This window comes from Podarcis filfolensis, assembly GCF_964270895.1.
Source record: "Podarcis filfolensis genome assembly, chromosome: 13".
Taxonomy (NCBI): domain Eukaryota; kingdom Metazoa; phylum Chordata; class Lepidosauria; order Squamata; family Lacertidae; genus Podarcis; species Podarcis filfolensis.
In genome coordinates this window covers 38,456,730-38,472,579 of record NC_139615.1, presented here as the reverse complement: position 1 = coordinate 38,472,579, position 15,850 = coordinate 38,456,730, and the positions used below count along the sequence as shown (strand labels likewise).

The 15,850-nt window shown below is 45.6% G+C and overlaps 1 protein-coding gene across 5 annotated transcripts in view; it reads left to right on the top strand.

Moving 5' to 3' along the window:
• The window catches only part of LOC310747654 (uncharacterized protein), a 115,504-nt gene extending 102,730 nt beyond the window's left edge, over nucleotides 1–12,774 (top strand). For all 5 annotated transcript variants that reach the window (XM_083582304.1, XM_083582303.1, XM_083582306.1 and 2 more), the window contains 10 exons: nucleotides 722–793; nucleotides 1,482–1,566; nucleotides 2,712–2,788; nucleotides 5,081–5,224; nucleotides 5,954–6,025; nucleotides 6,788–6,905; nucleotides 7,784–7,980; nucleotides 9,937–10,124; nucleotides 11,220–11,324; nucleotides 12,310–12,774. In XM_083582304.1, coding sequence (XP_083438430.1) covers nucleotides 722–793; nucleotides 1,482–1,566; nucleotides 2,712–2,788; nucleotides 5,081–5,224; nucleotides 5,954–6,025; nucleotides 6,788–6,905; nucleotides 7,784–7,980; nucleotides 9,937–10,124; nucleotides 11,220–11,324; nucleotides 12,310–12,603 — 1,352 coding nt within the window. In that variant the 3' untranslated portion in view covers nucleotides 12,604–12,774. The remainder of the gene's footprint in view (nucleotides 1–721; nucleotides 794–1,481; nucleotides 1,567–2,711; nucleotides 2,789–5,080; nucleotides 5,225–5,953; nucleotides 6,026–6,787; nucleotides 6,906–7,783; nucleotides 7,981–9,936; nucleotides 10,125–11,219; nucleotides 11,325–12,309) is intronic.
• Nucleotides 12,775–15,850: the final 3,076 nt, after the last annotated feature.

Sequence of the window (15,850 nt, the reverse complement as noted above, 5' to 3'; positions counted from 1 at the left end):
GTACGGGCAGGGGTACCTTTACCTTTACCTTAAGGCTATTTTATCTGTTCCTGTTTTTTCAAATGACTGCTGTTTTAGAATGGTCTGTATTTTTATTTTAAGTTACTTTAAATGGCAGAGCTTGTTTTAATTGGATATGTATGTGTGTGTGTGTGTGTGTGTGTGTGTGTGTGTGTACACACACACTCACACACACTTTCTCTCTGTGTGTGTCACATACACACACATACATACACAGTTATATAATATATGGCATATGGCTACTGACTGGGGCAACCCAGTCAGATGAGCATCATATAAATAATATTTTATTATTATTATTACTTGTTGCTATAATCTGTCTTGGGGAATCTGTTGCTCCATGTTAGTGAGGTAAAAATGTGGTTATGTTTATATCCTATGCACTTTTAAAATGTGTTTGGGGGGGCTATTGGGTTGTTGTTTTTATTTTTATTATGTATTTTGTGGTTTAATATCTTGATTTTATTCTGTGAACCCCTCTGAGACCCCCAGGTATAGTGCGGTGTATAAATTCAATAAATGACAATAACAATGACAATAATGTTTGTGAAGAAAACTGCAATGCAGTTCTTTAAGAGGCATTTTTCCTTTTAATCTGGAAGGAAGCCGTGTAAGGCTGTGCTGTCCCCCTTCTTTCTCTGCAGTGGGGTTAATAAGTACACTGGCCTTTCTCAAGTCCTTCTCTCTTTTTGCCTTGCAGAGGACGGGACGGTGAATTTGAAAGAGTTTGTAAGGGCTTGCAATGTCACTCTAGCCCGCTCTGAGATGGAGGGTGAGTTTGTTGTTGTTGTTTTACCTTTGGTGGAAATATAGAGGCAACAGATTGGGAAAAAGCCCATTTCTTGGACTTGGTAGCTTCGCAGCCTATGGCAGTGCTTATTGACCTCCCAGCTTTCTTGCCTCACTTCTGTTCTACAGCCTCCAAGAGACGCTTTTTGGCTGAATAGCAGGGTAAAATGCTAATAATAATAAAAATAATAATAATAGTTCATTGCCACATAACTGCCCCATAAACAAATCTGGACAAATGCTCAGTAGAGACTCAACATAGTCTATCCTGTGGAAGGAAGGCTAGGATATAAATTTAATCAAGGAAACACAGTGGTTACGAACGCTTTAGGTTACAAACTCCGCGTAACCCGGAAGTAGTTGCTCTGGGTTGCGAACTTTGCCCCAGGATGAGAATGGAAATTATGTGCCGGCGGCAGCGGGAGGCTCCATTAGCGAAAGCGGGCCTCAGGTTAAGAATGGTTTCCGGTTAAGAACGGACCTCCGGAATGAATTAAGTTCGTCTCCTGAGGTGCTGCTGTAAATAAAATGCCGTGTACGTTTTGTGCAAGTAAATCAGGATGAATGATGAATAAACGGGTTTTCTGGAGAGAGCTCCACGCGTTCTGTTTGCTGTCGGGGCTGTGCATCTCTACCACTGACGGTTTATGCAAATCTCCTTTTCTTCACAGGAACCTATGTGGGTAAAAAGTTACATGCAAAGTCCATCAGGTTTCCAAAGGTGACAGAGAGGCACCACCAAGAGGCACCAAGCAGGTTAGTCAGGATTCATTAATGCAAGCTTCCTCTACTTAACTGCAGGGCCCTGCCCCACATCTCTGGCTTTTCTGAGAGCCCCCTGACCCTCAGGAAAAAGGGGTGCAATGGCAAAGAATAGTAAAGGTAAAGGGACCCCTGACCATTAGGTCCAGTCGTGGCCGACTCTGGGGTTGCAGCGCTCATCTCGCTTTATTGGCCGAGGGAGCCAGCGTACAGCTTCCGGGTCATGTGGCCAGCATGACTAAGCTGCTTCTGGCGAGCCAGAGCAGCGCATGGAAACGCCGTTTACCTTCCCGCCGGAGCGGTACCTATTTATCTACTTGCACTTTGACATGCTTTTGAACTGCTAGGTTGGCAGAAGCTGGGACCGAGCAACGGGAGCTCACCCCATTGTGGGGATTTGAACCACCGACCTTCTGATCGGCAAGCCCTAGGCTCTGTGGTTTAACCCACAGTGCCACCCACGTCCCTAATGGCAAAGAATAGGAGTCAGGAAATTCTCCTTGCGCAAGCACCCTGCGTTGGATGTGGCCCATTATCTTAACTCTGGTCTTAATGTATTTACCGCCTTATTTAAATGAACTACAAGTATTGACATGAAAATAGTATGGGAAAACTGATCTGTATGGTTTTAGTGGAGGATAGATCCTTCTTGATCTTTGGAATGACCGTTATTCCCCTTTAATCCCAAGTTGCCTGCCTCTTCTTAAGTTCCAGTACCTTATTTGTTCCATTAATGGATTCTCAAATGAATGACATTTTTTTAAAAAACAAAAAAAAAACCCAGACAACCTGCTCTTGAAAGCTCAATCGGAGCAAACCTCAATTTGTGGAAAACCCAAACAGATGATGCAGCTTTTAAAAGTGGGCTTTCACAGGGAAAAAATTTAAATTAAAAAATGCTCAGGCACAGGGCATTAAAGCACAGACCTCTGCTCAGGAAGAGCAGGGCAAAATAACAATAATAATAATAGTAGTAGTAGTAGTAGTAATTTATTATTTGTACCCTGCCCATCTGACTGAGTTTCCCCAGCTACTCTGGGTGGCTTCCAACAAAGATCAAAAATACATTAAAAGGTAAGTTTGGAGAAGCCGTGAGTCGGCTAATCAACGTTGTGCTTCTTTCTTTGTATTTTTGGCAGAATTCAGTTTTCTGAGGCTCCCAGTGACATGGGCAAATCCAGAGCAGCAAGGAACCTGACCAAACCACAACTGGAAGGTAATTCTCCTGTTTGCAAAACATAATTCTGGGCTATCCAATCTGGAACACCTTCAGATATGGTGGACCATATATGACTCCCATTTTTCCTCACCATTGGCCATGCTGGCTGAGTCTCATGGGAATTGTAGTTCTTAACATATGGAGGGTACCACATTGGCTACCCCCCGATGCAACTGTTAAGTCTTCTTAGGAACCTGGAGACAACCTACTCATAGGTCTGAAAGCCGCTGTAGATTCTTCTGCTAGGGCCAATTTATACTACAAACCCAAACAGCTCTTTTTTATTTTGCTCAGAGGTTGGGAAGGTCAAGACCAGAGAGGTCCTAGGTGTGGAATGTTGGACTTGAGTGAAAGCTTTATATCCCACAAACCTGAATCTGAATCATATTAACACTGGGCCCATCACCTCCTGGCAAAATAAGGGGAAGAAATGGAGGCAATGAGAGATTTTACTTTCTTGGGCTCCATGATCACTACAGATGGTGACAGCAGTCACGAAATTAAAAGACGCCTGCTTCTTGGGAGGAAAGCAATGACAAACCTAGACAGCATCTTAAAAAGCAGAGACATCACCTTGCCAACAAAGATCCGTATAGTTAAAGCTATGGTTTTCCCAGTAGTGATGTATGGAAGTGAGAGCTGGACCATAAAGAAGGCTGATCGCCGAAGAATTGATGCTTTTGAATTATGGTGCTGGAGGAGACTCTTGAGAGTCCCAGGGACTGCAAGAAGATCAAACCTATCCATTCTGAAGGAAATCAGCCCTGAGTGCTCCCTGGTAGGACAGATTGTGAAGCTGAGGCTCCAATACTTTGGCCACCTCATGAGAAGAGAAGACTCCCTGGAAAAGACCCTGGTGTTGGGAAAGATGGAGGGCACAAGGAGAAGGGGACGACAGAGGATGAGATGGTTGGACAGTGTTCTCGAAGCTACCAGCATGAGTCTGACCAAACTGCGGGAGGCAGTGGAAGACAGGAGTGCCTGGCGTGCTCTGGTCCATGGGGTCACGAAGAGTTGGACACGACTAAACGACTAAGCAACAACAACTTTACTTTCAGATTCATTCAGGTTTACAGAGTTGTTCCTGAAGGCAGGTTACATAACAGATAAACTATATACTAGATAGTAGTAAGTCATGAGAAGACTGCATCCAAGCAGTTACCAGTTAACACTCCTAGCAGCAACCGACCAACCAATCGACAAAACTGCCTTCAGGAACAACGCTGTAAAGCTGAATGAATCTGAAAGTAAAGTAGTTTATGTTAATATGATTCAGATTCATGTGTGTTTTCTTTAAGAGGGACAGAAAGGGATTATCAACCAGGAAGGTATAATTACTGATAGGACTCAAACAAGTTAGCAACCCGCTTGTCGCTGCATAAACTCAAACAGGGGATCATTTAAACTCTGCTAAATTATATAAATGTTCCCACACGCTTCCCAATATCATTTGTTTTGATTTGTTTCACAAATGTATTTTACTGAATTTTAAAATACAAATTCAGTTATAAGAGAGAAGGATTAAACATACAGACAAACAAGCTAGAGAAATGCAAGCAAGAACATACACGCATTGCATGAAAGACTTGCAGCGGTCAATATCGTCATGAAACAATTTCCAGGATTGTAGCAAAGCAATGGTAGATTAATCAGTCAATGGAGGGACACAATCTAGACAAAGTTAGTACAGATTCATTTTTATTGAAAGCAATGAAACTTGCTATTTAGACCACTGGTCTTCAACGGGTGAGCTGAAACCCTGCTGAGTCACATCCTTATCTAAGGGGGGGGGGGTGCAATAGCTGCAGTTACACCATACAAATACACAGGTGTTTTCCCAACCCCATTACACAGGGGTTATGTTCTGGGCCCCCGCACACATAAATGAAAGTGTGAGCCATGAGGACTCTCCAGCAGCTCTCTCCCGCCACTTCTGGGTTTGTATCAAATTATTTGTTTCCTAGTGCTGCACCTATATGCGTTTGCGCTCAAGTTGGTCACACGTAAGTGGGGAGAAGTCTGTGTGGTAAATAATTAAATGGTTCCCCAAATGCATGTCTGTGTTAAAGGTGGGTTCTGGGTCAGAGAAGCTTGAGGACTACCGACTTTGCTAGTGAACTAAGGATAGAATTTTATGTAAACATGGGGTTTTGAATGCAGAGGTGGGGAGCATTCATAGGAGAAATTTGGTGCTCAGTCCTTTTCACAGATTCTCTCTCTGAGCAAATCATTTTTTGGTCTCCCCCTGAGTCTTCCCTCTTCTTTCCCCCACCTCAAACTTCTGTACAGCATTCCGCAATGCTTACGATTCCTTCAGCAAGGACTTTGATGGAACCATTGATCTTGGAGCCCTGCAGAGCACAGCCTATAACCTGGGAATCAACTTAACCGAGGAGGAAGCCTTTGATGAGCTGGTGTACGCAGACACAGATAGTGAGTGCTCTCAGGAGCTGAAGCAAAATATTGGGGGGGGGCACCTCTCTTTTGGGTGAGATGGGCAGCTCAGAGACCAGGGAAAGCAGGAGCAGCTGGCCGAAGGACTTCCAAGGAGAGGGGAGAGGAGGCTGAGGGAACACTCTAGGAGGAGTGGAGATGGGCGAGGTATAAATATATTATTATTATTATTATTATTATTATTATTATTATTAGGTGTTCAAGAAAGGGTGAGAGGCTGCCAGCTCTGCAGGCAAGGGGTGACATAACTGGGCTCCTCAGCCCCACAGGGGTGCTGCAGAAAGAATGTAGTTGGTTAAGGGAGCCATGGGCTCAAAAAGGTTGAAACCCTCTGTTATAATTTAGCGTTACTTGACATTTTCAGAAGGTAAAAGCAAAATCATTGGTTTTCCGAAAGCAGTTTATGTGCTTCTTCATCAAACTTACCAAGCTAAATGTGGTCCAGTCACAAATATAAAAGCAGATTTGAATTTCTCAGACCCAAAAACTGAATAAATTTGCAAAAAAATCTCGTCACCTAAAATGACATAAACATACCCTTCTCCAGCATGTGCAGAACTGAGTCACAGAATACAAGTGAATGAATGGAAGTCTGAGAGTGACAAGGTTGCCCAGCGGCAACTACTGTTAGGAGTAAGGCATTATTGTGATTCACTGTCTCAGGCCGTCTAATCAGCTCTTAATTTTTGTGTGTGTGTTGTCCTACAGGAGATGGAAAGGTGAATTTCACAGACTTCCTTAACATCATCACAGACAGCAACCGCTTCATCCAGGCCGTAGGTGAGATAAAACATGTTGTCATTTAGGGTCACATCAAAGAAGCGTTTGCAAACTTTGTATGAGAAATCGTGTTGGCAAAAACGTAGCTCCACAGCGCCATCTGGTGCCACAGCATTATAATGCGTATAAAACGCTTTTTCTTTACCAATTTAGCTGAGTCCTAGGACTGATCCCTGCTCTCTCTGTATGGACTCTGCAGCATCTTGGGAGTTTCCATGGGAAAGTGTCTTTAGCTACACAAGGCTAATTTGCTGGTGGTGGCCATTAAGATGGATATCTGAGGCTGAAATATACTCGGAGTCAAGAGTGGATTTCATGCTCTTTATTCAGCTCATAGTGGTGAGGAGGAATGAAAGTTCCCCCAAAATATCTGCTTTATATACATTATTTACACAAGGGACGGCACGTGCTTGGCTAATTCCGGGATTCTCCTGTACGCCAATCAGGTTGTGGATCCACTTCCACCTGGAGCTGGATTGGGTGGCTCCTGAGAACCAATCATACTGCTGCATTGTTCTAGGACCAATCAGACTGTTGCATTCTGAATCCTACTGTTCTAGGACCAATCAGACTGCTGCATTTTGGATCCTATTCAACTCAGTACATAACAGAGGTGTTGTTGTAGTTGTTGTTTTCTGGATTAAAATCGGAGCCACTCACCTCTCCTTCCTTTCCCCAACTGCAGCAGTTATAGCAATGGCTTGAAAGGGGGGAGGAAATGGGAGCTTCTCTAATCGCTCTGTATCCCCCCATTCCTCTCAGCCCCCAGGAAAGGTGACATGGAGACTGTTGACGCCCGAGGGATCTTGTTATTTGAGCTTTTGTCAAAGCTTGTGGAGACTTCTATGCTGCCAAGGAAAACTACTGTTAATATTGTCAGGTGAGAAACTGGGGCAGGGTATGTGTGTGATTGATTGTTTATTTATTTATTAGGGAGCCAGCTTGGTTAGAGTGCTGGTTTTAGGAGATCAGTATTCAGATCCCTGCTCAGCCATGAAACTCACTGAGTTTTGTTGTTGTTGTTTGTATTGTTTGTTTGTTTACTACAAAAATATTGTAATATAAGGTTAATTGTGAGGAATGGAATGTGAATTAGAAATAACTGGGAAAGTAATGCAGCAAGAAGCGGAAACTATGGACACATCGACAATGGAGTGCAGGAAACCAGTTTTTTGGAGGGGTATATTAAAGTTGCTTTAATTTGTGGTTGGTTTGGTAAAATTTGGGAAATCGATAAAAACGATTTGGCAAAAAAGAGGGAAGGAAGGAAGGAAGGAAGGAAGGAAGGAAGGAAGGAAGGAAGGAAGGAAATATCTCCTTCTTGAGTCATTCATTCATTCATGTGTTGGTTCATTGGCTAGCAGTTTCTGGCCTGCAGTGGGGCAGCGGCTCTTAGGTGAACAGCTCTCCTTGGAGGAACTGTGGGATAGAAATTTTGGGTTACTGGTTCAATGAATTTTGGAGTTTTTAATTCCCCCACTTTCAGATGAAGGGTGTGCAACCTCTCACATATCCAGTGGAGTTTTCATTGCCTCAGGACCTTAGCTAGATTTCCAGGCTCATCCCTAGTGAACAAACAAGAAAATATGCAGTAAAGATAAGCCTGTATGATATGCAACAGTCCACACAAGTAAAATATGTTTTCCTATGTATAATATTCAAGTCCACGCAAGTAGCCCAGGACTACAGAGTTCAGTTCCTTCACATTCTGTAGCGTTTAGCCTTTGTCTCGGTGTTGTTCCTTTGCTTGCCTCCTAGCTACTACCGGCAAAAGTTCCTGGAATCTACTGGCAAGAAAGCTTGGCGCTCCGATAGCATTACTGAGGGCAAGTCTGCTCAGAAGAAAGGTCCCATGAAAAAATCCAAATCCACTTCCCTGTCTGCTTTTGCTGGTGCTGCCCGTATCTGCGTCATGAAAGACAAGGAGTTGGAGGAGTATGTGGAACAGCTCCGAGGTGAAAAATGCCTGTGTTTGGCCGATAAAAGTAGCTGCTAAGAACAAAGTTGGGTCTGTCAGAGAGAGGGGTTCAAAAAAAGATTCTTACTCTCTTGCTTCAGTTAGCACACTGACGATTGGTACGAAGCACATTAAAACTTGGTTAGATTTTACATCTGTCCTCCATCCACCTTTAAACAAATGTTCCCCATGAAAATACTTAGGCTAGAATAAATCACAGACACTTGGCTTTGCAAATAAGTGATGCTTTTACTTACAGAGTTTCCACAATTACAATAAAGAAGTCTCCACCCATTGCCTGTAAAAGTAAGGAAGAAAAGATTCCAAACAATTTGAAAAGAAAAGAACTTGGTTTCATTACAAAATAAATCATGTAGTATTTGCATTTGCTAAGTCATTCAGGCTGTAGACATGTGGCTACTTACTTCTTCCAGGAAGGCAGAGTGCTGCCGGGGGGGGGGGGGGTAAGAAGAGGCAAAGGCTGCTGGGAGACTGCTAAGGTCCTCCATGGTCACTTGAGCTCATTTCTGGCTCACGTTAACCCTTTCATGTATGCAAGTGTCATTACCACAGGGTCATGGACTGGGAAACAGGAAGTGTTGGCCGTGAAGTGCTGTGCTGACCGCTAGCAAGCCTGCTCTGCTTTTTACTGTGAGAACTAGTTTTGGGGTCAGGTTCTCATATTCTCAGATAAGCCATTCCTCCCTTTTTTGGTATTACTATTTTACTGAAAAAGAGACGCAGGTGGCGCTGTGGGTTAAACCACAGAGCCTAGGACTTGCCGATCAGAAGGTCGGTGGTTCGAATCCCCGCGACGGGCTGAGCTCCCGTTGCTCGGTCCCTGCTCCTGCCAACCTAGCAGTTCGAAAGCACGTCAAAGTGCAAGTAGATAAATAGGTACTGCTCCGGCGGGAAGGTAAATGGCGTTTCCGTGCGCTGCTCTGGTTCGCCAGAAGCAACTTAGTCATGCTGGCCACATGACCCGGAAGCTGTATGCCGGCTCCCTCGGCCAAAAAAGTGAGATGAGCGCTGCAACCCCAGAGTCGGTCACGACTGGACCTAATGGTCAGGGGTCCCTTTACCTTTTTATTTTACTGAAAGAATTTTGATCATAAAGAAATAAAGTGATGCAGAAGAGAAGAACAAGAAAAGAAAAGAAAGAACAAAAAATGTGAGGAAAGAAACAATATACAAAAATGCAGTGTAATGTACTCCCATAGATTCTTATATAAATATATATGATGTTATTATCTTAATACATATATAGCATTGTTAGGATGTGGTTACCTGGAGAAGGGCATAACTCTGTTACTGTTGATTTACATGTAATGCACGTAGATGGCACTATGCATTTATTATTAATTGATTGCATTATTATCCCACCTTTTCCTCCAAGGAGCTCATGGTGGTGTCAATGGTTCTCCCTTTCCTCGTTTAATCCCCACAACCACCCTCTGAGATGGGTCAGGCTGAGAGGCAATAAATGACCCAAGGTCCCCCATTGACCTTCATGGACGAGTGGGGATTTGAACCCCGTTCTCCCAGGTCCTAGTCCAATACTCGAACCGCTACACCACACTGGCTCCACAGGGTATAAGAGGACAGGTCTGTGCCCCGAGGGACTCAATCTATAATTTGCTAACTGGATGAATGGATACACAGTTCGGTTCCACTTTGTTACGGCAGTATATTGGGCCTAGGGGTTGGCGCTATAGGCTTTGTAGAAAAGGTGGGTTTGGGGGAGGGATTTGATGCAAGAAGGGGTGCATCATGGAGGCGTTCTCTGGGAAGGCATTGCTGAGTGCAAGGGGGAAAGGGTTATTTGAGGGGGCAGGAGACCTACCCACTGCCCCATGGCCTTCCTGCTCAATCCAGACCTAGCTTTGCTCCCCTCCTACCTCACGCACACCCTTTCCTAACGTTTGGTTCCCTTTTTCCTTTCCTGTTTTGCCAGAAAAAATTGCCCCATCAGAGAGCCCCTATTCTCAGGTGCCCATCTTCCCCTTGATCCCTAACCAAGATGGCCTGACGTCGGGAAGGCCAAAGAAGAACCTCCAGAAGCTGGAGCAGCTGAGGAGGCAGGAGCCCCTCTCCTCTTTTGAAGACCACTTCTTCCATAAGAAAAGATGGCTAAAGCAAGAGGTGAGAGCGGATGCCTTCTGTACCAGGCTCAGACCTAGCAGCTGTTTCCAACGTCACACGCAATGAAACTCTGGAATACACATTAGTCTGTGTTCCCCATTTTCAAGGAACAAGAGGTTCCAGCGCCTCCCAGTTTAGTTTTGTTTGGATTAGTGGGCACTGAAGATTTACGTCGCCTTGTTGTTGTTGTTTAGTCGTCTTAGTTGTGTTCGACTCTCCGTGACCCCATGAACCAGAGCATGCCTTGGAAACTCACTTTATGTCCATGGAGTTTTCTTGGCAAAATACTGGAGTGGTTTAGCAGTTCCTTCTCTAGGTGGATCACAGTTAGTCTAGACTCTCGGCTATGACCTGTCCGTCTTGGGTGGCCCTGCACGGCATAGCTCATAGCTTCTTGAAGTTATTCAAGCCCCTTCGCCACAACAAGGCAATAATCCATGAAGGGGTTACGTCACCTTATTTCCCCCAAATACAGTACAGACCTAGATGGATTGATTTTTTTAAAAAAATATGAAACAGATCCTAATGATTTTTGTTCATTGCCAATCACACCCAGCTAAGTCTTACTAGATCTCAATCTCTATAATTCAGAACTAATCTTTTTGCTGAGCACTAATACATTTGCATGGGCATCTTCCCAAATTGGGGGGTGGGAACGTGCTAACACTTTTTGTGCTGCCAGTCAGAGGCGTGCAGGGCGCAATATTGAGAGGGCGAACAAACAGGCACCCCTCACAGTAGGCTCCTTCATTTGAGCCTAGCTTTGCACCAGAAGGAGCCACACCTTGGCTGCGGTGCTTGTGCCTGGCGCAGCAGCTCTGTCCCCGTATCAGGCCACCCACCCTCCTTTGCTGTGAGGCACCTTGTGCCCAGCTACAGTAGCTGAGCAGCAAAGCTGCCACCTGCTCTCCACGGCCAGGTCAGGCCTGACCATGCTGCAGAGAGTAGGAAGAGAGGGGGCAGCAGTTTCCTCACCCCTCTCCTACCCTGAACTGTGGTGTGTGAGACTTAGCTGCCGCTGCTGGTCTTTCCAGACTTGATGGTTAAGATTTTGTTTTCTTTCTCCTTTCCTTTCTTTCATTCTTTTCTGTACAGCCTAAATCCAACAAGCCCAAAAAGCTTTCCCTCACTCTCACACCACAGCTGACACATGGAAAGCGGCGTTTTACTTTCGACAATCTGGAAGAGATCCGACGGGAGGTATGCTAGTGTGTGTGTTGTTGTTGATTTTCCAGCAAACATAGAAAAACACAAACAGGAAAAAGAAAGGAAACACACAGAAATGATAACAAGATCCCCAGAGCAGTCCCCCTGCCCACATTCCCTGCAACAATATAGATTATAAAAAGACCAGGAGTTGCCAAAAGATTTCCACTCTAGTATACTGCTCCATAGATGCTCACGCGTTGAAGGTGGGCAATAAGCCGTGTTCTTTAGTCCTTACGTGAGAAAGAAAATCAGCCCAAATGAACCAAAGAGAGGTTAAGGGCCGACACCCTTCAGTAGGTTGGGTTCTGTCTAAGCCACATGTCCATATGGTGGAATCCTAACATGTCCGAGTAGAATGGAACTTTTTCCTGGCAGAGTGGCAACAGGATTGCTGCCCGGGTCCCACCGAAATCAATGGGGCTTCAGCTGGAGCCGTGGATAACTTGCCCCACCGATTTCAGTAAGCTGCAGTGAGCACAGTCTACACATTTGGCAGCCTTTCTTCCTTCATATCTTCCCCCAATGTGTGGACAGTGTGCTGTTGGAGCTCGCAGGGGGACACAGTGGCAAGGCAGGGCTAGAGCACACTCTACTCTATATAGAGGGAAGAATGCCTGACTAGGGCACGCCGATTAACTTCCCGTCTGCGTAAATTTCCCTTGCCGTTAGCCATTACAGTGGTACTTCTGGTTGCGAACGGGATCCGTTCCGGAGGCCCGTTCGCAACATGAAAAGAATGCAACCTGCAGTGGCGCATCTGCAGGTTGCGATTTGCCGCTTCTATGTATGCGCGTGACATCATTTTTGCGCTTCTGCGCATGTGCGAGCGGCGAAACCCAGAAGGAACCCTTTCCGGTACTTCCGGGTCGCCGTGGGACGTAACCTGAAAGAACGTAAGATGAAGTGGACGTAACATGAGATACGACTGTACTGTTCTGACAGCTTCATCTCCCCTTCCAACCTGTCTCCCGCTCAGGTGAAGAAAGCAACAGACGCCTACCGGATGGCAATCGCTCTTCGCGAGCGCAACAAGTCCCTGAAACTCTGGAAGAGAGTGCGCGGCGCAGAGATTGGGCTGGACTCGGGGAACCCCAGCTTCTACCAGACCTTCTCCACGTACTCCTGGTCGTGGAACGTTTGCCAGGAACTACTGACGCCCCGAGAACTCCGAGAATACGACAGGAAAACGTATCAGGACAGCTGCCGGTCATCCGCTGCCGGGGAAAAGCTGATCAAGGCAGGCGGGAGGCATAAAGGAAGCAAGAAGTAGCCCCCCCCCCCCCCGATGTTGCTTACTGTGGCATCCTCCTCTTCACCGGAGGGCGCTCCGTAGGATGATCTCGGGCTGGCATCCGGGACGCAACTCCCATGTTGGGAAATGCAGGGCTTCACCTTTGTACACTGGCAAAATACAGTGAGAAATTAAGGTAGAAAAGGCAAACCTCCTGTGTCGTGGCGTCTGCTTTTCTCCTGTTCCTGAGTCTTGCCCAACTAGGAGGCAAAGGGAAAGCAGGAAGAGGGTGGGGGAAGCATTTGATCTTGACTGCCAAGAGCCATTTCGTGATTCATACAGAAGTCTTCCGATCTGCATTTTTACAGCATCTCCATAGATTCCCCCACCTCTCGTAAACAAATAGGGATCCACTTTTAGACTGAACTTTAAGCAAACCCTGACGTTCTGAATTTCAAACTTTGGGATTTCCACACAGCCCTTTGCAAGAAATTCCCGCATCTCAATCATCCCGATTCAATTTTATTGAGAAGTACTTAGAAGTACTTAGAAGTACTTAGGGATGCGGGTGGCGTTGTGGGTTAAACCACAGAGCCTAGGACTTGCTGATCAGAAGGTCAGTGGTTCAAATCCCCGTGACGAGGTGAGCTCCCGTTGCTCGGTCCCTGCTCCTGCCAACCTAGCAGTTCAAAAGCACGTCAAAGTGCAAGTAGATAAATAGGTACCACTCCAGTGGGAAGGTAAACGGCGTTTCCGTGCGCTGCTCTGGTTCGCCAGAAACGGCTTAGTCATGCTGGCCACATGACCCGGAAGCTGTACGCCGGCTCCCTCGGCCAATAAAGCAAGATGAGTACCGCAACCCCAGAGTCGGTCACGACTGGACCTAATGGTCAGGGGTCCCTTTACCTTTACCTTTTACTTAGAATCATAGAATCCTATTGTACAAGGGGATGGGCAGTCCTCCTACCTTATTAATCCTTCCTAGAAAACTGTGAAGTGAGCCATCATTGTTCTTCTTATTTTGCTGACGAGAAATTATGCCTTGTATATATTCTCAAGCACAGGCTAGGCAAAATAATCGCTTTTTCTCTAGGAATGGGTCTAAGAAAAGGGGGGGAGCTGCAGTCCTTGGATAACACCTGAAAGAAAGAATATGTTCTATAGCCATAGCCCATGATGCTCATTTGTGTTGCTCCAGCAGTCCTTGCTTTCCTGAGGTTCTCCTTTAGGTGAGTGAAATCTTTTTGGGCATCATCAAAATGGGGGAAAGTATGAAGCATTGAGACATAGATGGCAGCAAGGAGTCATGTTCCCCAAATCTAACTCAGCCATATTTGAAAGTTAAATGAGACTGATACCAGGTCTGGGTTTACAGCATGCTTCCTAAAAGATTCTGCACCACACAAACCTGAATTTTACAACCTAGGTAATTTATACAAAGCAACACATGTGTATGCTTTTGCACAATTTAGGTTGTGTACACATTACTGCTTAACTCTGGCTCCACTGCACTCCTGCTGCTGGTATCTGAAGCTCAGTATACACATAGGATCCTGAAGCTGAGACTCCAATACTTTGGCCACCTCATGAGGAGAGAAGACTCCCTGGAAAAGACCCTGATGTTGGGAAAGATTGAGGGCACAAGGAGAAGGGGACAACAGAGGATGAGATGGTTGGATAGTGTTCTCGAAGCTACCAGCATGAGTTTGACCAAACTGCGGGAGGCAGTGGAAGACAGGAGTGCCTGGCATGCTCTGGTCCATGGGATCACAAAGAGTCGGACACGACTAAACGACTAAACAACAACAATAACATACACATAGGGTTGCCATATTTCAAAAAGTGATAATCTGGACACAAATGTAAAGTTGTTGAGCTTTTTATGGCAAAATCACAAGTTTTTGAGCTATTTTTAATGAACATTGCCAAAAACGACACTGCCGACATGGGTTGCCATATGTCCAGATTTTCCTGGGCATTTTTTAGCCATTTCTGTCCAGACACTGCTTCCAACTCAGTACCTCTGCTATGTCCGTGAAATTCCAGCAACCCTACATGGCATTACCAGCAATCCATACCTGCCCGGTAGTTTATTCAGAAATGCTGCTGCTTGATGCATTTTCCCTCAAAACAGCTTCCATCCGATTTGAAAACGGGAGCCACATTCACTTTGCAGTTAAGCTTAGGTGTGTACGTTTGAGACAGCCATTGCATGTGTGCAGATGACAGCTTCATGAATAGTTCACAAGGGTTGCAGGTGTGGGAATACCAAGCAGGTAATGTGCATCAGGTGGAAGCATTTCACCCCCCGGCCTAGGATCCTCGTACCTACGGGACCGCCTCTCCTAGTATGCCCCGCAGAGGACCTTAAGGTCCACAAATGACAATATTTTGGAGGTCCCAGGTCGCAAGGTGGTTAGATTGGTCTCAACTAGGGCCAGGGTCTTTTCAGTACTGGCCCTCACTTGGTGGAACGCTCTGTCACAAGAGACCAGGGCCCTGCGGGACTTGACATCTTTCCGCAGGGCCTGCAAGACAGAGCTGTTCTGCCTGGCCTTTGGTTTGGACTCAGTCTGACCCTTATGTTTCCCTCCCCTTATGGTTTTGATCTATGGCCTACTTTTAAAATGGGGCTGCATTTTAAATTGCATTTTAACCTGTATTTTAAATTGTGGGTTTTTTTCCTTTTCCTATTATGTTTTTACTGTAATTTTACTGGTGTTAGCCACCCTGAGCCTGGCCCTGGCCGGGGAGGGTGGGGTATAATGTTGTTGTTGTTGTTGTTCTCTTTGTTTGTACAACAACATGCAAATACAATGAGGGAGGAAGTGACCTCATTGTGCTTCAAGCCGCTGCATAACTATTCTGGTTGTGGTAATCAAGGTAGAGGGGACACCAAAGGAATGCAGGGGGCTGAAGCCGTACCTTCTCATTACAGTGGCACCTCAGGTTAAGTACTTAATTCGTTCCGGAGGTCCGTACTTAACCTGAAACTGTTCTTAACCTGAAGCACCACTTTAGCTAATGGGGCCTCCTGCTGCTGCCGCACCGCCGGAGCACGATTTCTATTCTCATCCTGAAGCAAAGTTCTTAACCTGAAGCACTATTTCTGGGTTAGCGGAGTCTGTAACCTGAAGCGTATGTAACCTGAAGCATATGTAACCTGAGGTACCACTGTACTGGAAATCTTGCTTGCTTCCTCCACTTTCCCCATCCCGCCTTAAGGTGTAGCAAACTGCCTTTTTTTTACGACTGCATAATCGCAGTTCTCCACCACAAACAAACA